The sequence below is a fragment of the Pseudorasbora parva genome, chromosome 19 (genome assembly GCF_024679245.1).
Source record: "Pseudorasbora parva isolate DD20220531a chromosome 19, ASM2467924v1, whole genome shotgun sequence".
In the NCBI taxonomy this organism is placed as follows: domain Eukaryota; kingdom Metazoa; phylum Chordata; class Actinopteri; order Cypriniformes; family Gobionidae; genus Pseudorasbora; species Pseudorasbora parva.
The window spans coordinates 17,443,238-17,470,303 of record NC_090190.1 but is presented as its reverse complement, the minus strand read 5'-3'; the positions used below and the strand labels follow the sequence as shown (position 1 = coordinate 17,470,303).

General features: G+C 36.6%; 1 protein-coding gene across 2 annotated transcripts in view; it reads right to left on the bottom strand.

Moving 5' to 3' along the window:
- Positions 1–27,066, bottom strand: part of glcci1a (glucocorticoid induced 1a) — a 49,987-nt gene that overhangs the window by 20,412 nt on the left and 2,509 nt on the right. The window contains exon 2 of one of the 2 annotated variants that reach the window (XM_067425242.1): positions 6,121–6,272. In XM_067425242.1, coding sequence (XP_067281343.1) covers positions 6,121–6,272 — 152 coding nt within the window. Of the gene's footprint in view, positions 1–6,120; positions 6,276–27,066 lie in introns of both variants that reach the window. The other variant, XM_067425241.1, reaches the window with a different exon arrangement.

Sequence of the window (27,066 nt, the reverse complement as noted above, 5' to 3'; positions counted from 1 at the left end):
TTTGTTATTTGTAGAGTCAGAAGACTAAAGGTTAAACAAGATGTTTTTGCTTCACGACTGTTACTTATGTGACTTGCTTTATGTTAAATAAGTTATTTAATGCAATAATTTGCGAAAAACAAAAACTTGCAGTCTAGCGACACACACACACATACCTAAACGTGAACGATTTGTGACATAAATGTTTGCTAAAACACTGCTGGTCACTTTCAGAAGTTGTAGCGATGTTTTCTTTTCCCAGAAAGAATGTGAAACACTAATAGTTTCATTCTCAGTTTTTTAATAATTTTTTTAATAGATTTTGTTTAATTTGTTGCCTGAAAATAGTTTTCATCATGAATGTCTGTCATCACAGGAGTGTTATTTTAGTATAATTTTTATACTATTACCATAATGGGAGGAGCTGGTCAATGACCTGAAAAGAGCTGGGACCACCGTTTCCAAGGTTACTGTTGGTAATACACTAAGACGTCATGGTTTGAAATCATGCATGGCACAGAAGTTTCCCCTGCTTAAACCAGCACATGTCCAGGCCTATCTTAAGTTTACCAGTGACCATTTGGATGATCCACAGGAGCCATGGGAGAAAGCCATGTGGCCAGATGAGACCAAAATAGAACTTTTTGGTCATTACTTCACTAAACGTGTTTGGAAGAAAAATTATGTTTTTTTGCACATGGGACAGGATGACTGAACTGTTTTAAGGAGAGGATGATCGGGGCAATGTATTGTGAGATTTTGGGGAACAACCTCCTTCCCTCAGTTAGAGCATTGAATTAGTTGGTCTTCCAACATGACAATGATCCGAAGCACACAGCCAGGATAACCAAGGAGTGGCTCTGTAAGAAGTATATCAAGGTTCTGGCATGGCCTAGCCAGTCTCCAGACCTAAACCCAATAGAGAATCTTTGGAGGAAGCTCAAACTCTGTGTTTCTCAGCGACAGGCCAGAATCCTGACTGATCTAGAGAAGATCTGTGTGGAGGAGTGGGCCAAAATCCCTCCTGCAGTGTGTGCAAACCTGATGAAAAACTACAGGAAACGTTTGACCTCTGTAATAGCAAACAAAGGCTAATGTACCAAATATTAACATTGATTTTCTCAGGTGTTCAAATGCTTATTTGCAGCTGTATCATACAAATAAATAGTTAAAAAATCATAAATTATGATTTCTGGATTTTATTTTAGATTACGTCTCTCACAGTGGACATGCACCTATGATGACAATTTCAGATATATAAAAATTTGCTTTTATATTTTCAGCTTTCATTTTAATTTTAGTAATTTTGAAAATTAGTCCATTTGTCATTTTTATTTATTAAAAACGCATTTCTATTCAGCTTTAATTTATTTTTATTCCAGTTTTAGTAATTTTTATAACTAGTCTAACTTATTTTATTTCAGTTAGTTGCGAAGGCAACATTTAAGTTTTTAATCAATTTCTATTTCATAATATATTTTATTTCAGCTTTTTAAATTAGAAAAATGTTTTTAATAGTTTTAGTTAACACTGCATCACGGCATTAAAGAGATACACATCTTAAAGAGATTTTAAAAAATCTGTTATTTACATACCCTCATGTTCTGTCGAGGTGAAACATTACATTTGAGAATTATAATAATAGAGGTTTGTGAATAATGACTTCAATTTTTGTTAGTTCCTAACAATGTACTTCAAAGGGTCAAAATGTAGTGTATGAGACACTTTTGTGGTGTGCGCGTTTTTGTAACTACACAAGATCAGTGAACGTAATTTCTGGGTGAACTTTTAAAGCACAAATAAAGTTCCAACATATTTACAGAATAAAAACAATTCTGAACAGATGAACAGTGAAGTTGTCCTTCAAAAACTGGGGGTAACAGTGGAGGCCGTTAATACATGGGGAACGACATTCCTATGGCATCTTGTCTTTCTGAGCGGTTATATGACACTCTATGCAAGCTGAAGCACACAATAAGAGGCACGGCAGAGTCATTACCTTTAGACACACTGCACTCCCGCAGGTGCCAAATCTCACCTTCAGTGTAGCAGCAGATGGTGGGTGGAAATGTGGAATTGTGGTGATTGTGTTCCGTCTGATACACTGCTGACATTTGAGGGTAAATCAGCACCTGACCATAGGACACGTGTGCGTGAGGTACGTTGTGTTCTCTGTAGGGATGCCATAGTAATCGACTAGTCAAAGAGGCTACTTGCTCTGTAACTAACACCTCAAATTGACTTAAAATTGACTCAAATTGAATTACGCTTGACCTAAAACCAAACCTCAACTATATAACTCGGGATGTCACAATTCTCAATATAATATTGAACCGTTCGGTACAGCATTCACAGTTCGATATGCGTTTGTGAATTGTGTTTTTTCGGTTTTGCTTTTAATTAATTATTTATATTTCTCTTTGTTTTACATATTTCTCTCAGTTTATTTAGAGGTCAGAATTTAACCGCTTTTAATTTGCGGTTGACATGCGCTGAGCCCGCGCTAAAAGCCTGTCAAACACATTACTGATTACTGGACTAAGTAGTCTTATTGCGCTAATGCTTTCAAATACACACAAGGTTAACATATATTAACACAGTCGGTTATGTCTGAAGTGAAAGCAAAATAGCGTTTATCTTAATAAGAGATGTGAGCAGCGCAGCCTAGTGATTGTGAACACTTGTTCTTAAAGGGTCAGTTCACCTCTAAAATTATGTTAATAAAAAAAAAGAAAAAAAAAAGAAAGCAAATCACTCACTGCTCTTGAATAAAGTAATAATACAGTAGCTTTCAATCAATGTACACTCACCTAAAGGATTACCAGGAACACCTGTTCAATTTCTCATTAATGCAATTATCTAATCAACCAATCACATGGCAGTTGCTTCAATGCATTTAGGGGTGTAGTCCTGGTCAAGACAATCTCCTGAACTCCAAACTGAATGTCAGAATGTGAAAGAAAGGTGATTTAAGCAATTATGAGTGAGGCATGGTTGTTGGTGCCAGATGGGCCGGTCTTTCACAATCTGCTCAGTTACTGGGATTTTCACACACAACCATTTCTAGGGATTACAAAGAATGGTGTGAAAAGGGAAAAACATCTAGTATGAGGCAGTCCTGTGGGCGAAAATGCCTTGTTGATGCTAGAGGTCAGAGGAGAATAGGCCGACTGATACAAGCTAATAGAAGAGCAACTTTGACTGAAATAACCACTCGTTACAACCGAGGTATGCAGCAAAGCATTTGTGAAGCCACTACATGCATATCCTTGAGGCAGATGGGCTACAACAGCAGAAGACCCCACCGGATACCACTCATCTCCACTACAAATAGGAGAAAGAGGTTACAATTTGCATGAGCTCATCAAAATTGGACAGTTGAAGACTGGAAAAATGTTGCATGGTCTGATGAGTCTCAATTTCTGTTGAGATATTCAGATGGTAGAGTCAGAATTTGGCGTAAACAGAATGAGAACATGGATACATCATGCCTTGTTACAACTGTGCAGGCTGCTGGTGGTGTAATGGTGTGGGGGATGTTTTCTTGGCACACTTTAGGCCCCTTAGTGCCAATTGATAGTTTAAATGCCACGGCCTACCTGAGCATTGTTTCTGACCATGTCCATACCTTTATGACCACCATGTACACTCTGATGGCTACTTCCAGCAGGATAAAGCACCATGTCACAAAGCTCAAATAATTTCAAATTGGTTTCTTAAACATGACAATGAGTTCACTGTACTAAATGGGATGTTGTGGAACGGGAGCTTCGTGCCCTGGATGTGCATCCCACAAATCTCCATCAACTGCAAGATGATATCCTATCAATATGGGCCAACATTTCTAAAGAATGCTTTCAGCACCTTGTTGAATCCATGCTACATAGAATAAAGGCAGTTCTGAAGGCGAAAGGGGGTCAAACACAGTATTAGTATGGTGTTCCTAATAATCCTTTAGGTGTATGTATATTGCATATTGAAGACTATGTAGTTTTATTTTAACCTATTTATTCATTCAATTTCATACTTAAAATGCTACTTTACATCTCTGAGCTGCCACTGTAAATCTTTATATATATTACTTTTATATTATACAATACACCAGGAATGTGTACAAGGTTTTTTAAGTAAAGTTCAGTTTAAGTAAGGGTTTTCAAGTATTTTAAGTAGAAAAAGAAAGTGTATTACAATAAAAACATTTTCTTCATAACCTCTTATTGTTCCTGTCGCCTAAAAATAGAATAACAAAAAAAACGCCCGAACCGAGAAACCACGGTTAAAAACCGAGGTATGTATTGAACCATGGACTAACTGTATTGCTGCATCATTTGCAGATTATTTTTTACAAATTTAAGTGATTTTAAACCATTAAAGTGCAATGAGTCATAAGTCACAGAATACAGTTTGGTATTCTTTTAGCGCACACAAAGCTTGCAAATACCAGTTCTTTGAAATATAAAAGTCAAAATGCTTGTCTTGGCAAGTATCCTGTCACTTGCGTCTTAAGTGAATTTGACATATGAGAAAGATAATGCATGTGTGTCAGTATATTGTATCCATGCATTAGATATGTGACAGCAGCCTATTATTCCTGCTGCTGACTGTGTCATTATGTTAATCAAAGACCAAACGAAAAACATAAGAGTGAAACCTATTTGTCTTACATATGAGAAACATAAAACGGCAAAAGAAACAAAATCGGAACGGAACCGTGCTACTCATTTGAGCTGACTATTTAACAGCTCGGAGAAATGATAATAAAATGTATCAGTGCGAGCTCATACACGGGCTGATCTTGATCAGGTGACACTGTTACAACACAGAGCTGGAAGATCCAGTGAGAAAGAGAAATCCATTTTGAATTCGCCACATTGATTTTGTTCAGCGTTTCACTGTTAAATTTCCAATAAACAAACATAATATTATTAGTAACTATACTTATTAGCAAAACAATCCAAAACAATTTTATTATTAAATTACCTTTATGATAAATTTTGGTGCCAATGATCTCAAACGCTAGTCCTGGTTAGTCTAGTAGCTTTTGTCGAGAATTGCATACATTTTTGTTTTCATAATGCTATTAATTGGAAAACAATGTTACAAGGGTCAAAAAACAAGCAAACAACAAAAGCGATAACTGCTTTATTGAATTTTTATTGAAAATTTTGACAGGGCAATAGGCTTGCTGCGATAGCTGGTGTTACACTGTGTTCAGCTGCAACACCGGTTACATCACTTGCCCACCGCAGCTAGAGAACAGACACTAGAAATGACATCAAAGGTTAGGGACATGTGCAACTACTTTTACAGTGTTAACACTAACTTAATGTTAACTGGCTGAGTCATTTAGTTTAGTTTGTGTAGGTTATGCTGTTGTTTTTTTTCAACAGCAGTTTAACTATTAACTGTTGTGGCCAGCTCATTCTGAAACCATTATAATGAGGCATGGTATGAATAGGTCAATTGTGAGATGTCATTCTGCTGTAAGATCTGCTTCTAAACCAAGTAAGTGAACCTAGTAAGGGAAATTGTCTAGAGAACAACACTCAATCCGTATTTAATTTAAACAATGATTGATTATGGGAATTTATGTAAATTGATATCCCTAGTAGGTAGTAGACAGCAAGGCAGCCAATGTTCATTAATAAACCACTGAATACTCAAACTCCACAGTCACAACTGATGATCATTACAGTCTCTGAGTGATTTCTGCAATTCAGCTGTAGGACAAATACCAGACTCCACGTGAAAGCTGTGAAAGTCTTGGTTACCTGTGGTTAATGCTTTATTTAATGCCAATAACTGTTTCTTGCCAAATGCTAGAGGTAACTACAGTTTACAACTCTGTAGTTCCTTTAAAGTTCCCGCACCTTTAGACTGATGAAGGATTTCAAAATAATTTATATATAATGTGAATATTACATTAAAGCACAGTGAGCATTTGCACTTATTGAGAATCATCTATTGTTTTCAGCTCACAGAAATCCCAGAAAATAGTCCTTAGTAAGACAGCAAACATATAAAAACCCGGAAGAATGATGGACCTGTAAATGCTGTCAAATTTACGTTTGCAAACACACCTGAACACACAGGCTTTGAAGCCAGAATTGGATTTTGAGCACATAGGGTGAAAGTGCCTACCTGTGTGGACTTGTCTTTCATGCACAAGGGGTTGTGCAGGTGGGATTCACGTGGCCACTGCCCTATCAGGTAGGGCCCGGTGATAGCACCCAAAGAGGAAGTCCGTCTGATAGCACCTGTGCTCCACACCTGTTGCGACTTTGACCTCTCAACTGCTGTAAGGAACAAACAGAAAGAGAAACAGATGGGTGATGAGCAGACAGACTAGGGTGGTGGCATCCCTAAAGTTATTTCCCCACAAACTGCTACTCATTTACTGATGCACATGTAAATACTACACATTAAATAAATTAGTAGGAGGGCAGGCAGGATGACTTTGAACTATTTGTTGAAATCATGTCAAACTTAAAATGCTCATTGCAGTGCATCTAGGATTAATGAAATAAAAGGCCAGTTAAGTTGTACTTAAGAAGAGTGCCCTTTCATGGCAATTTTTCTTAACACACTTTAGCACATTTTTAAAAAGTGCACTTTGCAATAATGCAAAATTAAAAGTTGTACTTTATATTTTAAAGCATTGTTTTAGTAATCTTATGTCATGCTTCTAAGTACACCTATTTTGACATGTTGTCTAACACACTAAAACACATGTAAAGTATTTGAAATCATTTGAACTTTACTGTGTTGTTTGATATTACATTTAAAGTTAAAGGTGCACTATGTAACACATTTTAAGCAAAATATCCAAAAACCAATAGGCCAGTGTTACATATATTTCTTTCAGTTGAGTACTTACAATATCCCAAATGTTCCCAACTATTTGTAAATCGTGAGAAAATTGGTCTACGAATAAAGACTTCAACAAAAAAAGCTAAAGAACTGCAAAGTTTAGCTAATTGCATTTAATATAAATATAAAACATTTCATTAAAATGTAATTAATATGTAATTGAGTGTCTGAAAACATAACAGTCAGTTCAAATTTAAGTATATTTTTTTTTAAGAATATGATTTCCTTAATAAGTACTCTTTTTTGAAAAATGTCTGACTTTTAGTTTATTAACAAAAACAGTTGAAACATTCATCAATATATTGCCTTTTGTGATCTGCAGAAGAAAGTAAGTTTTGGAGCGACATGAGGATGTTTAAGTAATCATAGAGTTACAATTTCCGGTTAAACTTTGACTTTACAAAGAAGCACAATGATATTACCTACATTTTGGATAAATCTTATCAGTCCATTCTGCTCATATCCTGTCTACCATAGATGTAGACTGAAGCTACAGAAGCAGGTTGACTTGTTTGCACTTTGTATTTAAGCAGAACATCAATCATTGACGCAATTTATAAAAATACCTCATACACATCCTTCATCCCACAAAGATGGAGGGGAACTGGGTCAAGGACACATGAACTTTTCTAATCAGCGCTAGTCAGAGCGTGACATCTTCCTACAGCAGAGATGACAATATTTACACCTCTCTGTGGCACTATGAATACATCATCAGATCTATTTATGGCTTTATCCACTTTTTATCCACCTTTATGGCTTTCAGAAGACAAACTTGGGTATCTGTGTACAAAAGGTAGCTGCAGGCAAATTGATCTCATGTCTTGATGAAAAGCAGAGCCATGGGAACTAAATGCAATAACCTGATGTTAAATTCAAGATTAAGTATTAAAATTCACCAATAAACTCAGTAGTTGACTTCCCTAAAAGTGGTTGGATGACTAGTTGACCATTTAGACCAATCCCTATCAACCAGATTTGATGGCCAACAACATAGCTATGCTGGTCCTCCAGCTAGACTAACACTAACCAGCATAATACCAAGTGGACAGGCATGAAACCAGACCAACTTTGACCTGTTAGTCAGCAACTGCAACATCAGGCGCGGCACAAGTGTTTTTTTTGCTAGTTTCAAGCCAACACCGTTATAAATTTCACGTCCACCGGCATTTTGTTTAAATAGCAAATGCAATCACGCCCATCTGTTACGCCCATGGGTGTGCTGGTCTGATATCAAGGTGTGTTCAGGCGCATTATTGGAGCGTTATTATTTTGAGGCAACTGAAAACGACTGTGCAAACAAAATTGACCAACAAAAACCTTGTCTAAAGTCAATAACGCAGTATTTTTTGTTATTTAAAGGGTTAGATCACCCCAAAATTAAAATTATTTCATTAATTACCCCCATGTCGTTGGACACCCGTAACACCTTCGTTCATCATCGGAACACAAATGAAGATATTTTTGTTGAAAGCTGATGGCTGAGAAAGGCTTCAGATAGGCCTCCATTGGCATTCAGTACATTCCCACTCACAAGACCCATAAAAGGCACTAAAGACGTCGATACAAAGTCCATCTCACTACAGTGACTGTACAATCATTTTACTATGCAACGAAAATTGTTTTTGTGCACAAAAAAGTCTAAATAATGACTTTATCCACCAAGTTATTGTCTTCCGTGTAGGTCTCGGACGTGAACTCACGCAATAGCGGCACTCCTCCTCGTCTGGGTCATGTATTCGAACGGCGAATCTGTGACATTCTCGTGCATGCGTCGAGTTCACATCAATAACTTGGTGGATAAAGTTGTTTTGTTGAACTATTTAACTATTTTCGTCGCATTGTAAAATGATTGTACAGCCACTGTAGTGAGATGGACTTTGTATCGATGTTTTTAGTGCCTTTTATGGGTCTTGTGAGTGGGAATGTACTGAATGCCAATGGAGGCATATCTGAAGCCTTTCTCAGCCATCAGCCTTCAACAAAAATATCTTCATTTGTGTTCTGAAGATGAACGGAGGTGTTACGGGTGTCCAACGACATGAGGGTGAGTAATGTAAAGGGTTAGTTTACCCAAAAATGAAACTGATGTCATTAATGAGCCTAATGCCGTTCCACACTCGTAAGACCTCCGTTCATCTTCGGAACATATTTAGTCCGAGATCGTATGGAAGTGTATGCACACTATACTGTCCATGTCCAGAAAGGTAATAATAACATCATCAAAGTAGTCCATATGTGACATCAGTTGGTTGATTAGAATCTCTTGAAGCATCAAAAATACATTTTGGTCCAAAAATAACAAAAACTACAACTTTATTCAGCATTGTCTTCTCTTCCATGTTTGATTTTAATCTTCAAATAAAGATTCAAACGGTTGTGAATCAGCATATTGATTCATAATTCGGATCGCCAATATCACGATTTCAGCAGTTTGACACGCGATCCAAATCATGAATCAAGTCGCTGAATAAAGTCGTAGTTTTTGTTATTTTGGGACCAAAATGTATTTTCTATAATTCAAGAGATTCTAATTAACCAACTGATGTCACATATGGACTACTTTTATGATGTTTTTATTAGCGTTCTGGACATGGACAGTATAGTGTGCGTACACTTGCATTCGCTCTAGGACTAAATGTAAAAATCTTAAACTGTGTTCCGGAGATGAACGGAGCTCTTATGGGTGTGGAACGACATTAGGGTGAGTGGTAGGATAGTGGTTTTGTACAACTACTCTAATAAAGTAGTTATTCTTGATATTATGAACTTCCAGGTCCAGGCTAGTCCTCAATTTTGCAATATTTTTTTGTGTGTGCATATTATCATGTTTATGTGCATCAGTCTCAACCCACACATCGAACGTGATTTTTGACAGAAGTCACGTCAAGAGAGAACTCAACACATTAAACCTGAGATTACACTGTGACCCAAGCCAGCTGCTTATTTTACAGCTACAGTGTGTCGGTTCACAAAACAGGCTGTTTTAAGCCTGGTTACATCTCACTAGTTGCAGGTTGCCAAAAGCTCTTCACACCTCCCTCAATTATATTATCATCGCCCATGTGTTTGCATGGTGAGAATCCCACATCAGACGCGCAAAGCGAGCATCAAGTGAAACCGAGAGAGAGAGTAGAAATGAAAACTCAAAGGAGATGAGAGATCCAATGTTAGTTGAAAAGTAAATGTCTGTGCAAGTGTGCAAAATGTAAACCACAAATTCTCATATATGCGGTGTAAATAATTAGATCTAAGGTACTAAGCAGGATTTAGAGAATAGGATTAGGACTAAAAGACAAACGTGTGTACGAGAGACGCTGTGGACATGGAGAGTGTACTGTTGCTATGGTGATGAGCAGGGTCATTTAAAGCAAAGCTAATGGATTACAGTCCATTCTAGAAGACCATATTTAGACTTGGCCCTTATCTCACTGTGTGCTTTTTAGGAAGTGCCCAACTAGAGTCACTGGAAAAATGTAGGTTAAATCCTCTCAAACTGTAATATAAAGGGATTTAAATGGCAGTCAGAATGTTTTTTTTTTTTTTTTGTATCTTACAAACTAGTATTTGTTGTGAAGTTCATTGCTATAAAGATGACATTCACTCAGAAAAAATCATATGGGTTACACTTTTTAACTTTTCATAATATTAACTCATAAATATAATGATTTTAGACCAGCAGAGAATATGCATATGTGTATGTGTGTATGTGACATGCATTTAAATGGTTACCATGACGAAATATTAATCTGAATAAACAAACAAGTGTGCACTGACAATTTTGCATTTAAAGTAGAACAAATGTTATTTTATTTTAAACTGAAATATGACCCTAATATGACAATCAACATCATGTTGACAGTTTAACTTGCATTAAACTAATGTCGTAATAATGTTTGTTAATATAATGAATTTAAGGTATTATAAAGTGTTCTCATTTTAGTATTATTCAGATGGATGAAATCTCTTTTTGTTCAGATGGGAAAAGCTAGAGAGGGAGTGAATGACAAATAGCAGGTTAAGCAAGATACTGTAAAACAAGCTTATGCTGAGTTCCAATATAAAAGTCTGGACTCAGGCCAGTGCAGTGCATTCACAAAATCTGTTAAAGATATAAAATCAACCTCACGAGGACTGTGGACTGAGTTAACAAAGGAACAGATCTGTCAACTGCTTTAAGCATTTGATTCATTAAGTTGAAATGTTTAATTGGCGTATTTAATTGAATTTGAATTTTATATTAAAAAACAATTTTAGTTGTTTTTAGAGAACCACTTTCACCATCTGTCACAAAAAACATACAAGATGACAGCACAATCGAGTAAAATGCTGGTGACATTCATTATCATGTAAACATAAAAGGCGGTATATTGCATCACAAAAAATGAATGAGGTCATGTACATATATTGTGCGATATATCGATATATAGATTTTTGTGACAGGCCTAACTGTGCAGTGCATTAGAAATGCACACTACAAAAACCTAAAGTTTTGATAAGTCAGACTTGAGGCCTGGCATTCATTAAGTAAAACAAATCTTTTTCACACATGTGCTTTGTGGCAATAATAGCTATGCTTATTTGTACGTCAAGTTGGTATCGTTAAACATGAGGGGTTCGAGGTTGACTTGGTGCACGGTTTGACTTGCCCAAATGTTGCTCAGTGAGTGTGGAAGGCATTTGCTCATGGTGCCCTGGCACTGGACTGCTTCCTCTCAGCCTGTTTTACAGTTTCCTGAGAGCAGATGGAAAGAGGCAGGGCAGGTTTATGCCAAGAACCGTTTCAGGAGAGCATACTGACACCCCCACAGCAGGGCAGGGCCGACAGATTGTGAGATTGAAAGAGAGATTTCTTCATGTCATCTTTCCCTTTAATTGCTTTAGAGCCGCAACTAACAACCATTTTGTTAACCGATTAGGCCTAATATGTTAATTATTTAATCAGGCATTTCAAATTAATATTTTTGGTAATTTGATTGAAATTAATTTAAAAACATTATAAACATTATAATACGATTATACACAATATTTCCAAAAGCTGTTGAATGCCTTCCTTTAAATGCACATGACATGTAATAACATCCCATTCTTAATCCATAGGGTTTAATATGGAGTTGGCTCATCCATCGCAGTTATAACATCTTCAACTCTTATGGGAAGGCTTTCCATAAGGTTTAGGAGTGTGTTTATGGGAATTTTTTAACATTCTTTTATAAGTGCATTTGTAAGGTATGGCACTGATGTTGGATGAGAAGGTCTGGCTTGCAGACTCTGCTCTAATTCATCCCAAAGGTGTTCTATCAGGTTAAGGCCAGTCAAGCTACTCCACACCAAACTCGCTTATCCATGTCTTTATGGACCTTGCTTTTTGCACTGGTGTGCAGTTGTGTTGGAACAGGAAGGGGCCATCCCCAAACTGTTCCCACAAATTTCCGAGAATGAAATTATCCAATATGTCTTGGTATGCTGAAGCATTAAGAGTTCCTTTCACTGGAATTAAGGGGCCAAGCCCAATCATGAAAAACAATCCCACACCATAATCCCCCCTCCACCAATCTTTAGTCAGGCAAAGTACAAAGTTCTCTTAGTTATCTCCAAACCCAGACTCATCCATCTAAGTGAGGAAATTTCACGAGTGGACTGGCAACCTATCACAGTACCACGCTTGAATTCACTGAGCATCTAAGAGCGACCCATTCTTTCACAAATGTTTGCATGCCAAGGTGCTTGATTTTAAACACCTGTGGCCATGAAAGTGATTGGAACACCTGAATTCATTGATTTGGAGGGGTATCCCAATACTTTTGGCAATATAGTGTACATACAATTTACTGTTTTATTCTTGAAATGTGAACATTACATATAAGTAAATATGTTTATTTCCATAGAAAATGTACAGTATAATACCTACTGTATGATATTTGATATGCAAATGTCTAAAGCCACTAAAATATCAACATGATCAAAACTTGAATGTACTACATGTCTTCTGTCATCTGATAATTTATACGTTTTTAGCAAGTAAAGGGTCTTTTAGTAAAACTGTAAAAATCTATTTTTGCTGCACTCTACTGATTTTTATAAAGTAAACATAGTATAACTTTTATATTGTTTGTAATATTTCAAGATGAACATTTACTGGACTGAAGCAACTTAGGTTTACTTGATTATCCATTGATTTAAAAAATAGTTTTAATAGAAAATCATGTTGAAATGCGAGCATCAAATATGATACATTAGGCTTTTTAGTATTTTATCTTATCTGAATAAAAGAATTGAGGTGTTTTTTTGAGTATGTGCTCTTTATTTTTACTATACACTTACCTAAAGGATTATTAGGAACACCTGTTCAATTTCTCATTAATGCAATTATCTAATCAACCAATCACATGGCAGTTGCTTCAATGCATTTAGGGGTGTAGTCCTGGTCAAGGCAATCTCCTGAACTCCAAACTGAATGTCAGAATTGGAAAGACAGGGTTATTTAAGCAATTCTGAGCTTGGCATGGTTGTTGGGACCGGTCTAAGTACTTCACAATCTGCTCAGTTACTGGGATTTTCACACGCAACCATTTCTAGGGTTTATAAAGAATGATGTGAAAAGGGAAAAACATCCAGTATGCCGCAGTCCTGTGGGCAAAAATGCCTTGTTGATGCTAGAGGTCAGAGGAGAATAGGCCGACTGATTCAAGCTGATAGAAGAGCAACTTTGACTGAAATAACCACTCGTTACAACCGAGGTATACAGCAAAGCATTTGTGAAGCCACAACATGCACAACCTTGAGGTGGATGGGCTACAACAGCAGAAGACCCCACCGGATACCACTCATCTCCACTACAAATAGAAAAAAGAGGCTACAATTTGCACAAGCTCACCAAAATTGAACAGTTGAAGACTGGAAAAATGTTGCCTGGTCTGATGGGTCTCATTTTCTGTTGAGACATTCAGATGGTAGAGTCACAATTTGGCGTACACAGAATAAGAACATGGATCCATCATGCCTTGTTACCCACTGTGCAGGCTGGTGGTGGTGTAATGGTGTGGGGGATGTTTTCTTGGCACACTTTAAGCCCCTTAGTGCCAATTGGGGATCGTTTAAATGCCACAGCTTAGCATTGTTTCTGACCATGTCCATCCCTTTATGACCACCATGTAACCATCCTCTGATGGCTACTTCCAGCAGGATAATGCACCATGTCACAAAGCTCGAATCATTTCAAATTGGTTTCTTGAACATGACAATGAGTTCATTTGTACTAAAATGGCCCCCACAGTAACCAGATCTCAACCCAATAGAGCATCTTTGGGATGTGGTGGAATGGGAGCTTCGTGCCCTGGATGTGCTTCCCACAAACCTCAATCAACTGCAAGATGATATCCTAATAAATATGGGCCAACATTTCTAAAGAATGCTTTCAGCACCTTGTTGAATCGATGCCACATAGAATTAAGGCGAAAGGGAGTCAACCACAGTATTAGTATGGTGTTCCTAATAATCCTTTAGGCGAGTGTATTATACTATTTGAACCATAAAAGCCTGAAGAATCAAATATGATCCTCAAAATAAAATAAAAAAAGATATTTAGTGCATAATTACCATCACACACCTGTAGATAGATAGGTGCGTAGGACAAAGGATAACCAGATACAAAAATCTATCACCTAGGGGTATGAATGATGTAGCATTATTTATTGTGACGTTATTATGTGTATGGAAAATTATGTGTTAATGTAACCATTCATGCGTGTATGGATACTTAAATATATGTATTTGTGTATCTAAATATCCGTGTATACTTGTGCATGTGTGATGTTGTGGTACTAAGGATTTTGGTAATGAGACATTCAGTCATTGAGTGTTAATTACTAATTAATGGTTCTCTGCAATGATTGGTCATGTTACCTTTTTAAATGTCATGGATTTTGAGTATTATATATATGCCTGATGAAGGTCATGAGACCGAAACGTTGCTTATAATTTTGGAAGTATTGATAGTGTGCGGGATTTCCTTTTGTTTGTTTGTTGAGATTTTTTAAGATATTTAAAATATATTTTGTCTAAAGGTTCAATAAAATGTTCCATTTAAAAAAAAAAGAATTCTTACTATGTCAGGCTTTACAGAATTAACTTATCAAGGATACATTTTGTTGTTTATTATTTTATTACATTATTTTATATTATTATCAGTTTTTGTTGTTCTGGATCTGTAAGAGTGTGGTAAACAGAGCAGCGCTGAATGCCTTCAGTAAATGCGTGAGAGGTGACATTCAGTAAAATACTGTGCTTGCAGTGCGTGGGAGGACGAAACACTGAAAGACCTTCTGTTGTTATTCACACAATCACATTTTGACAAACATCATATCAATACAGCCAGTCTGGTTTTGAGCTGTGAATTAGGTCCTATTAGATGAGGGACAGGTGGTTTTGCTTGCTGCACGATGGGGAAATATAACAGAGTAATTGCTTCGCTGCAGAACAGCAGCCTGCAGGTTATGATGTCTTCACATGTTTGGAATTCTTTTATGGCATTAATATGAATTAATAGGAATTGATGATCACTGCTCCTGGCATTTGTTCCTGATTCGGTTACAGTGGGTAAAGTGGGATGAGCTGACTTTATTTAGTGGGATATAACACATTAGTTTGACAGCCAGCAAGGTAAAGGAAGTACAAGCCAATAACATCATGAACGCTGAATATGTGGAAGTTTAAGGCTTTCAGAAGTAAATACAGTCTCTGTTGGGAGTCGATTTGCATTGCAGAAAACACAGGCGCTATTGTACAACATCCATCAGCACAGTCGGAGTCCTGTTGGGCCGAGCAGAGCGTTTCGCGCAAGGAAACAAAAACGAACTGCGAGGCAGGGGGACATGCAAATGTGAACTTTTCCCCTCCAAACGCATCAGTGTTCACCGCTCTCCAACGGACTCACCCGCACACATCACATTTTGAATCACATTACCACAGTATTCAGATAATCCTCTTTCACTTTTGGATGCCATATATCACATTAAAAGCTGGGGTCATACATTTACCACAAGAGCTCATTTGTTAACATGAGTTAATGTATTAAAGGGTAAGTTCACCCAAAAATGAAAAGTAGTATATGACATATATGTATATGACATTCTTCTTTCAGACAAATACAATCGGAGTTATATTAAAAATGTCTATGCTCTTCTAAGCTTTATAATGGCGGTGAATGGCTGTTTCTGTTCTGAAGTCCATAAAAAGTGCATCTATACATTAATCCAGCGTATTATGAAGAACCCAGGCGTAGTGTAAGTTTCAGTGACCAACGCAGAGGTGCATAGTATAGAGCCAAACAAAACTAGTTTTTTTTTAATCAAAAATAGCATATTCTATGTCCTACGTCATATGCAGGAACGGCAGTCTCTCGGTTAGCAGATTACAGTTTGAAAGTTTTATTGATATTTTTCTTACATAAATGCATCGCTGAGCTTCAGAAGGCCTTTATTAAGAAACAGCCATTAACTGCTATTATAAATCTTGGAAGAGCCAGGACATGTTTAATATAACTCTGATTTTATTCGTATGAAAGAAAAAATGTCATATACACCTATGATTTGAGGGTGAGTAAACCATGTGCTAATTTTCATTTTTGGGTGAAGTATCCCTTTAACTAACACAAGTAATATATTTTTGTCAATGTTAATAAGAGTAAAACTTCAAAGTGCATTTACTAATGTTAACAAATACAACTTTTAATGTAAAAAATGTTTTTAAAAAATGTAGACATTTACATGAACAAATACTAATACATGTAGAATTATTGTTCATGGTAGTTCATGAAACCTTATAGTGTGTCCCCTCTGAACTGAGCAAATACTAATTAGGATTCTGCATTATTTCTTGGTCACTAACCAAATATTTGTCACGAATCATCAGATTTTACAAAATCTTGAGTTCATACAGTGCAATTTAAAAAGTATTACAAAATTAAAATACACAATAGAAGAATTGTATGTCAAATGTATTCGATTGCAAAAGATAACATTTATGATATTATATATATATATATATATATATATATATATATATATATATATATATATATATATATATATATATATATATATATATACACACACACACACACACCCACACACACACACACACATCTTAACACATTATTATGATACACATTGTAGATATTCAGTAACCTCTGAATATTCATAATGTAAGTTCTACAATAAACTGCTTTTTGCAATGAGCTTTATTAGTTTGGCAATATACCCTTTCCACATTTCTGGGGTTCTTAGAAGCAAAAAAATCTTCAAACTTGGAAAAACTTGTATTTGCATTTACTTTAAAAGCAAAAGAAAAAATATGCGATACTGTTACCACAAGCGGGAAAAACCATTGAGAGATTGACTACAGCAGAGAAAAAGATGTCAAATTTGGGCATCGTTAGCCAAGCTAATATAACACAAAGCATAGCTGTATTAATGTGTATAACATTTTTAACGATGAATATATATTATATATATATATATATATATATATATATATATATATATATATATATATATATATATATATATATATATATATATATATATATATATATATTTTTTTTTTTTCTTTTTTTCTTCAAATATTACATTTATATACATTAAATATTTTCATCGTTAAAAGTGTTATACACATATACATATACATATATATACATACACATATATAACATACATATATAACATGTATATATATACACATATATATATATATATATATATATATATATATATATATATATATATATACACATATATATACACATATATATATATATATATATATATATATATATATATATATATATATATATATATATATATACACATATATATACACATATATATACACATATATATATATATATATATATATATATATATATATATATATATATATATATATATATATATATATATATATATATATATATATATATATATATATATATATATATATATATATATATATATATATATATATATAAACAAATATAAAACTACATCTGCAATGTTGATAACTGTGGAAAATAGTCATCACAGTCAGTGAAAAGGGTAAATTACGGCAATGGAACAAATAATGTGTGGTACTGCATACATCCAAAAAACAAGATTATAGTCATTAGCAAAACCGGAGTCAAGAGTAGGCTATACAGCTGTTATAGGGTGCATTAATAAAAACAAGACAGAGAATACAATGTGCTTTTAAAAGGCATGCTGCTAAGACAGTTTTCTAGAAGCGTCTCCATGAAGTGTTTGGACACTCATGCCACATTTAAAAATGTAATTGCAACAGACACAATTTTCTTTTTAAACGTAACAAACGTACTGTTTTGTTAAATGTTTTACTTAAAAGTGTTTTTGTATAATAGGCCTAGTATTTTAAATAAATGTCACTTGATTTGATATTTTGTTTGCTAATGTAATGACAACTTGTGTAGCTAAAGTGTCCAAATCCCCTTTGCAGCAACTCTTTACTTGTAAAATTTTAGGGTTATTATTATTTTTGATTTGTTGTATGCCAAGCATGAAATATATAATAAATGCGCAAATAAGTGGTTAATAAGAGGATTTGTTAAGGGTCTATAAATATAAAGAAAAACAACAGTAAATTAGCTGTAAAATTAGCTGTATAGCTGTAAAATCAGCTATATCAGCACTATCTGTATGGCAGAAAGCCGCTGTACTAAATATGCTAAAAGTAGGAACAGTCTTTTCTGATGATGTTGCAAAATGTTCTATGGTGCAAAAAAGACTTGTATTTCAAAAATAGCCCTTATTTAATAATTAATGCAAATAAGAACCGAAGTCATTGCAAGAAGCAAGTCAGTCTCCAGTTTTATGTTGAAACACTCAAGAGTGAAAAACATAAATCAAACAAATATTGATCTACTATATACAGTATTACCACTATATTACTGATAATTGTTTAGTACCTCAGCGCTCAAAGATTTTAAAATAAACGCACCAAACCAGCATGTGAAAAAACATGCATTGGTTGTATTGTTGGCCGATACCCTTCACAGTAAAATCGGGGTAAAAAATTAAGTAACATTTAGGCATATTTGCTCATTTATTTGATAATTAAAGGGGGCCTATTATGCAAAATTCACTTTAACATGGTTTGAACATAAATGTGTCTGCAGTGTGTGTACACAACAACCCTAGAATAGTTCAAATCCAACCACTTAAGAGTTGCACGATTCTGGATAAATTGAGAATCATTGCTTTATTCTATTTAAAAGACATACATTTAAAGGTTGTTACAAACATAGTGTGTAGGTCAAACTCACGAAAGAGAAGGAGAACTTGGAACAGAAAACTTTTAATAGACAATCAACTCAGGAAAATCCAAACAAACCACTACACACGAATGTCGACAGACAAACACTGAGGGAAAACTGAGAGCTAAATACACAGGGGCAAACGAGGTAATTGACAAGACACAGGTGATGGGCATACCTAATTAGACAGACTGGGAAGAAACTGGGTCACGGGGGCTAAACTCAAAACATAAAAAACACAGCAGACAGGTTATACAAAGGTTATACAAAGCTTTACGGCATATACGTCACTTCCACCAACACCCACACTTCCTTAAATTCGGACGTGCAAGCCTAACTTTCCTCGTCGGATAATATAGTCATGCCCGAAGCAGCACAGACAAATAAGAAAGAAAAGGTTTTGTTGGAGGAAAGCAATAAGAGGAAACGAAAAAGTGATCGGATTAAAGGCAGGACGAGGATCAACATTGGACCAGCGTTTGCTTGTCGGCGTGAGCTGAAGGAGACGTGCCCAACCGATGCTGTCCTGCTTGTTATGGTGATTACCTACCACTCAAACATTGAACTGAAGTATCATATAGATTCTGTAAAACGGTAACCAATAGACTACTATAATGACGCTGGCTTGTAAACGTGAGCATCGTGATTATTTGGCGTTTGAAAATAAATAAAACCCATGAAATTATATTCATATGACATGCTGAAACATATGCCACTGACTGTACCTGGGATGAAGACATTTCACACGCGACGCCAGAAGAACACCTGCATGCGAACTCCTCCTGCAGTGTTCAGGGTAACTGTTAGTGCTGCACCAACCCGTGGGGCCGCTTTTATGAAATTATTTGGCCCACCCCGAACCACTGTATATTTTACAACCCGCCCCGCACCCACGACCATTAAATAGACATACGGGGTCCGCGGGTTATGAGACGACCCGCGCATCACTAGTTCAGGGCTATCAGGGTTGTCATGTCAACAAATGCACGCGCGATGGCATCCCCTGCTGTAGGATGACAGATCTTACGACAGTAGTTGAGGACATTATTTTTTCCCAACTGTAGGGGGACCCTGGGAGCAAAAGTTGCCCAGTGCTGCTTTAACGTTAATTATCACATCCATGAACATGATTTCTGCCCGAGTCCTATCCCGATTCTTTTCCACTGGCTGTGAGGTGAAAACCACATGTCCCGAGATTCTGAGCTCAAACTTGGCGTCATCAAACTACGCCTTTGTTTTGAATAGGCGCCCTCTAGCGGACGGAAAAATTGCATAGTGCAGCTTTAAAGTCAATGAGTCAGAGGCAGCACAAATGCAGGTTGGAATTTTGCAGTGCGATGATCGTACATTCAAAAATGTACCAGAATCTTCCTTTTAAACTGTTTCACATCACAAGCATCAGCAGCACGTGTATAGTCACTGCCCATATTAATGAATGAGAGAGTTCACATCGGACATGTGGCGGCCGACCATCTCATGGTGGGTGTTCCTGGCACAAGCATTTTCAATTAAATCCTATGGAAGTTCATAGGAATGAATTTAGAAAATGCTCTGCTCTGCTTTGTTAGCGCCAGTGGACACCCGTCATTCATTTACATGGGCAGCGGCAAACATGCGCTGTTCACGCACCACAGACGCTTGCGATGTGAAAAGCATAAAAGACAGCAGAAACTTGATCATTTAGGAATGAGATCTCGTGGGTGTATGAATCGAGAATCAACTGCTGATGGACTCTGCCTCTTAGGCTGCATTTACACTGCATGGTTCAAGTGAGACAATTTTAATTTTTTCCTCTCATATGGCACAGATCGGATATGACTTGTGAACGTGTAAGCAGGAAAAAAACGTGTGAATTCTGATATCCTCAGAATTCAGATTCAGGTCTCACTCATATGTGGTAATGAATCCGATATGTGCATTTGCGTCTGGCATGCGAGTGGTCAAATCGGATATTCCCCAGTAAATGCGAGTTGTACGTCATTGAAAAAGGAACGAAGGGGAATGACGTCAACTCAGGTGGACGCAAACTGCGATCAAGGGCTCTCCTCTTTTTTCTCCGCCTTACGAGAGAAATGTTTTGCTGACCTTTAAAGATGTGTGGAAGAGTGCGGAAAGTAAAACACTGAATAATCATTTTGACTGCATCCATTGCATATTGCGCCGTTTTACTTAATTTTCCGGTTAACAACGTCTAGGCTGTTTCGCCAATATATAGTGTAAATGCAAATATCGGATGCAGGTCGCTTTTAAAAGATGATGCAAGCGGGTCGTCAAAAAAATTGGATACAGTCACCAAATTGTGTAAAACGCTTTGGGTATACAGTAGTACATATGAAAGCGCTATATAGATGCCTCATTCATTCATTTATTCAAATCGAAATTGTGCATTAAGACCTGCAGTGTAAATGCGGCCTTAGACCCCACCCTCAGTCAGGTGTACACAGTCTGCAATTTTCTACACGCTGAAGCAGCTGTAGTGATGAGATAAAGGTTTCAGATTCGTACTAAGAAGGCCTGGTGTTTTGTTGTTGACTGTAGGAGTGAGCATAAGACTCTTCATTTACTCCCGGGAACTGAGCCACTGAAGATTCAGTGGATTCCATTTGTTTATGATGGGAATGGGCCCCTCAAGTTACCGAAAATCTAATCATTTTACACCAGACTGATTTGTGAACGAGGGTCAATACAAAGCAGGTTTAGCTAAAAAGTTGTTCCTCATGGATGGAGCAGTATCAACTGTTCGTGATCCAGCTTCACACTCTGAAGTTGTAAGTATAAAATTGCCTTTACAAATGTGCTTGTTAGCAATTTCTGTGGCTAAAGTTACCACTAATGTCTATGATTATATTCACAGAGATGAGAGTTATGTTCATTTATTATGAATCATGCAGTAAGGTGATGGTCTTTTTAAATAGTGTGTACATTTTCTGTAATGAAAAAGCACAATGACACATATCAGTAGCACAAGGGATGTTACTTGCCAGACAGACTCACCAAGTCTGTCATTCTCAAAGTTGTTGCTCCTGCTGGAGTCTCTCCTTCATCAATGTCAGACTCATATAGGGCTAAAAAACTGTGTTACTTTGTCAGTCATATTGCTTCTCCTGATTTGTTATTGCCGCCATAGGATCGGCACGAGCTGTAAAGGACAGGCCCTCTTCGGGAAAGGGGGCGGGGAGAAGCAGCTCTTTTGCATTTAAAGAGACCCACACTAAAACAGCATATTTTCTGCTCACACTCAAATAGGGGTAAATTGGACAAGCTATAATAAATAATCTGCGGGTATTTTGAGCTGAAATTTCACAGATACATTCTGGGGACACCAGAGACTTATATTACAGCCTGTGAAAACGGCCATAATAAGGTCCCTTTTAATTTACTTGTTTATTTAATCATTTATTTTTATTATCACAGGAAATGACAAGCACAAAATGTAAATCGTTGTCCACTATTTTGCAAGTCAAGAAAAATGCCATGTTGCAATATTGGAAATATTTCAGCTTTAAACCATAACGGTAAGCAAGTGGATAACACACGAGCAATGTGCAAACTTTACGTGAGGGTTAAGTCAGCGAAGGAGTCTCAAACCCAGTCAATTATTCACTACAAAAAAAGTCGAAATAAAAAACTAACAGAGCTTTCTTCATCTGAGGCTGCATTCATAGTGCATATTCTCTCAGGGACAACGGGAATCTGCTTCAACATATGCTGATAACAGTATATCGCAGTCTTAATTTATTTATTTTAAATATTTATCCTGTGGCACATTACATGCCCTTTCTGGCACAGATACAAAGGTCATCATTGGAACTGATAAAAGAAAGGATGTTCTTCGCCTGTAGCTATTTTATGTACTGTAATCAATTTCAAATAAGTCTATCATATGTTGTTGTAGAGGAGAGAAGTGAGACAAAGTGTGTTTTTTGTGATTAAGTCGTAATGCTGCTCTCAGGCCTGTTATCACACATCCACCCAAGGAGCTGAGTCAGACGGCTGCACTTTAACAGCACTCCAATGCTCACACACATGAACACAAAGTTCTGTTCTAAAAAAATACTGCTGTCTTAGAGAACAAGACAAAAACTCGCAACAGAAGTAATGTATTTCTCAGATAAAATAACTCCAGTGTTTCCTATTAATTATGTAAACTCTGGCAGCTCTCTATAATATAATGTGTCCTGTCACATTTTCATAATGAGATAACTTTTCATAAACTTCACCTTATATCATAAAAGTTCTCTAACAATGTGTTTTGTGCCATTTCTCCACATCTCAGTTCACAGTGAATGCAGCGAACTACATCACTGCATGTGCTGAGAGTTTAACATGCATTTGGGAACGCAATGAGACCCAGTTATACATTATTTTCACATGTCATTTTCCGCATTTTTATGGACATATGTTTTAAGCATTTCATTAGATTTGTGATAGGCTATTGTAATCTCCAGATTTCCACTTAAATAAAAGCTCAAGGCCAAGGGATTATTTCTTGCAAGTGAAAACATGTTTCTTTTTTTAAATTTACAGTGCATTTGTTTGACAATATATATTACTGTCTTGGGGATAATAATAATAACAACAACAACTTTTGAACTCTCAAAGTGCACCAAATTGATGAATTTAACTTATTCCAGTGAGGGGAGGGGACTGAACTCTGAACTCACTCAGTCTACACACAAGCAAATGAATAGTGCTTAACATGACACAGAATTATGAGAGCTCAGAGACAGCATGAAACAAGAGTTACACTTCTAAAAATATCTGACTGTTCATTTGACTCATGACAAAGAATTCAAGGCCACAGAATCTTTGATGATTTCTGTAATTACAAGAAACTACTGTAAATTAAAAGCCCATTTCTGTCAGTAGGTAGTTGACATGGAATTGTGACACAATATATGTCATTTAAACTGTTTTAACTAAAACTATTTTGAAATTCTTCTATAATTAATGAATGAACATGTGGTTTTTATGACTTTATATCAAAGAATAGGCCCTACTTTTTGATTAGCTGCTTAGTAATACTTCACATCTGCAAGAGTGTTAAAAGTTTTCAGGGAAATTAACTGGATTACTTGGCAGTGAATTAAGATGGGATATGATACAGTGTTTTAACATTAACAATTACACACAAATTTAAATTAAACTAAAATATACACTTTCCTTTTAAGGTGGAGTGTGTAATATTTATGAGGATCTATGGACAGAAATGCAATATAATATACATAACTATGTTTTTAGTGTTCGTGTTTCTACAGTAGCCCTAAACAGACAAAGTGGACAAGCAGGAGTCCAATTTCATTCATCGCGAGAGCGAAGACCTGACAGACTCGTTGATCACAGAAGATTAGACGCCGATTAACCGGTGGGAAAATGTCCTCACCGTCACATCCCTACTAGCTACTCTCTGCTGTCTCAGATGATGACATCTTTGTCCTGTGTCGGACACCGTAGCTTCTCTGTGTGTTTTGAAAGGGAGGGGTGAGTGGTGGACGGTTGCAATTCGCAACCTTACCACTAGATGCCGCTAAAATCTACACAGTGCTCCTTTAAATATATAATGAACTTAAAATCCTGATGCTGAATACTACAATTGAAAAATACTATTCATATGATGTCAAACTTTGTGCAGTAATGCACACTACAATATAGTTCATTTATTATTCAATAATTATAATATGTTTGCTTCTTAATAAGCAAATATAAGTGTTTTGCACACTGCAGAAAAAATACAGAGAAAACTTCCGACTGGAATTCAAACTTCAAATGGCAGAAGACATGTGATTTTTCCAATGCCTGTCTAAATCAAAGGAACTTGAAATAGTTAGTTTGCTTTCTTGGCAAAACAAACATTTAAAAAGACATTAGAGCTCTTTTAGTAACGGGTCATTCATGAACAATTCGTTCATTGCATCTGTCATGTGACAAATGAACAAAAGACTCAGAAGGTAAAGAAATTACAAACCCAATTCCAAAAAAGTTGTGAATAAAAACAGAATGCAATGTGGAAGTTTCAAATTTCAATATTTTATTCAGAATACATGAATGTCCTTGTCTTCTTTAGTCCGGATGACATGGCATCCCAGTTTTCCAAAAAAAGAACTTGCTTTTGATTTGCCTGACCACAGAACAGTTTTCCACTTTGCCAAAGTCCATTTTAAATGAGCCTTGACCCAGAGAAAATGCCTGCACTTCTGGATTATGTTTAGATATGGCTTCTTTTTTGACCTATAGAGATTTAGCTGGTAATGGCACAGTGCATTTTGTTCACAGTTTTCTGGAACTATTCCTGAGCCCATGTTGTGCTTTCCATTACAGTAGCATTCCTGTATATGATGCAGTGCCGCCTAAGGGCCAAAGACCACGGACATCCAGTATGGTTTTCCGGCCTTAACACTTACACACAGAAGCCGCGTTTCCACCGCAGGAACTTTACCCAGCAACTTTGGGGTGGTACTCGGTGTCTTTTGACCGCAGGAACCAGGGTCTAAATGAAGTTCCGGGTAAATATTTCCCCCTCCAAACGGCCCTGCTCGCGAGGTAGTACTTTTTTAAAGTTCAGGAACTTTCGAGGGCGGGACTTGGGCGCTGAACATGCTGATTGGTTGAGCTCACGCAGCCTTTTATTTCAACCGGCATTTTTAAAAGTCTTTTGCGAGGTTCGGTCTGCGTTCAGTAAATATCAGTAAACTTTTTATTTCGTAAGTTATGAAGATAATGTTGGAATAATGACAGCGTATATTGCCCAAGGCAGTTTTTACTTTAACTGCGCCTGACAGAATAATTATTTTTTTCTGAGATGATTATTACACTTTACAACAAATAAATAGCTTATATAATACTGTATTAGTCCTGGTGGCCGTTAAGAGTTGCTATGGCTACAGTTAACACATTCCAGCTGATGGAGAAAACCGCGTTGACATTTTTGATGCGGCAGACAAACTGCATGTCACAAAATGATTGCGATTGAAAGTCATCACATGTAAACACCAGATCGGTTTAGATAACGTCTCATGTAAACAGTCCATTAAATCTTTCAATCGGAATGAAAAAAAAGTGTGCTTGTAAACGTGGCTAGTGTCGCGCAAAAATGATTACTGTCCGTCCCTGACTTGGAGGAGCAGTCGCGCGCAATCCTACATCAACAGACTAATTTGCCTAATCTTCATGGAACTTTAGATCGCGGTGGAAACGCAGACAGTTGCAGGTCTGGGGGGAGAAAAGTTCCTGTAAAAAAAGTTCCTGGTACAAATTGTTCCGGGTAACTTTGGTGGAAACGGGGCTAGAGATTGTTCCAGATTCTCTAAATCTTTGGATGATATTATACACTGTAGATGCTGATAACTTCAAATCTTGACTTCTGAGAGACACTGCCACTCTGAGAGGCTCTTTTTATACCCAATCATGTATAGACTGAATAAGTTGCAAATTGGTCCTCCAGCTGTTCCTTATATGTACATTTAACTTTTCCGGCCTCTTAATGCTACCTGTTAGCCTGCAGACAGGGTTGCCAAGTTTTTACAACAAAACCCGTCAACTACTAGCCCTAAACAATAGCTTCTCAGGGGGGTTCTCTGGGAAAAAAAATGGTGTTTGGGGGGTAAAATGTGTGTTATTTTGGCAAGGTTGCCTGCTAAAATTCGCACTCATGGGTCTATATATCACATAATAGTCGCTTCAACCCGCGGACAAAAAAAAAGCGGACTTGGCAACACAGTGCAGTTGAGCTCTGTTGACATCACTTCGTTGCTCTGATTGGTTGTAGGTCTATCCAATTGAGGTCTTTCCAGGTTCGGTAGAAACACGCCCCATAATCACAGCCCAATGGAGCAGTTTCATATTCTGACTAGAATTGAGAATAACCACGTCAGGCTAGCTACCTGCCCCAACTTTTT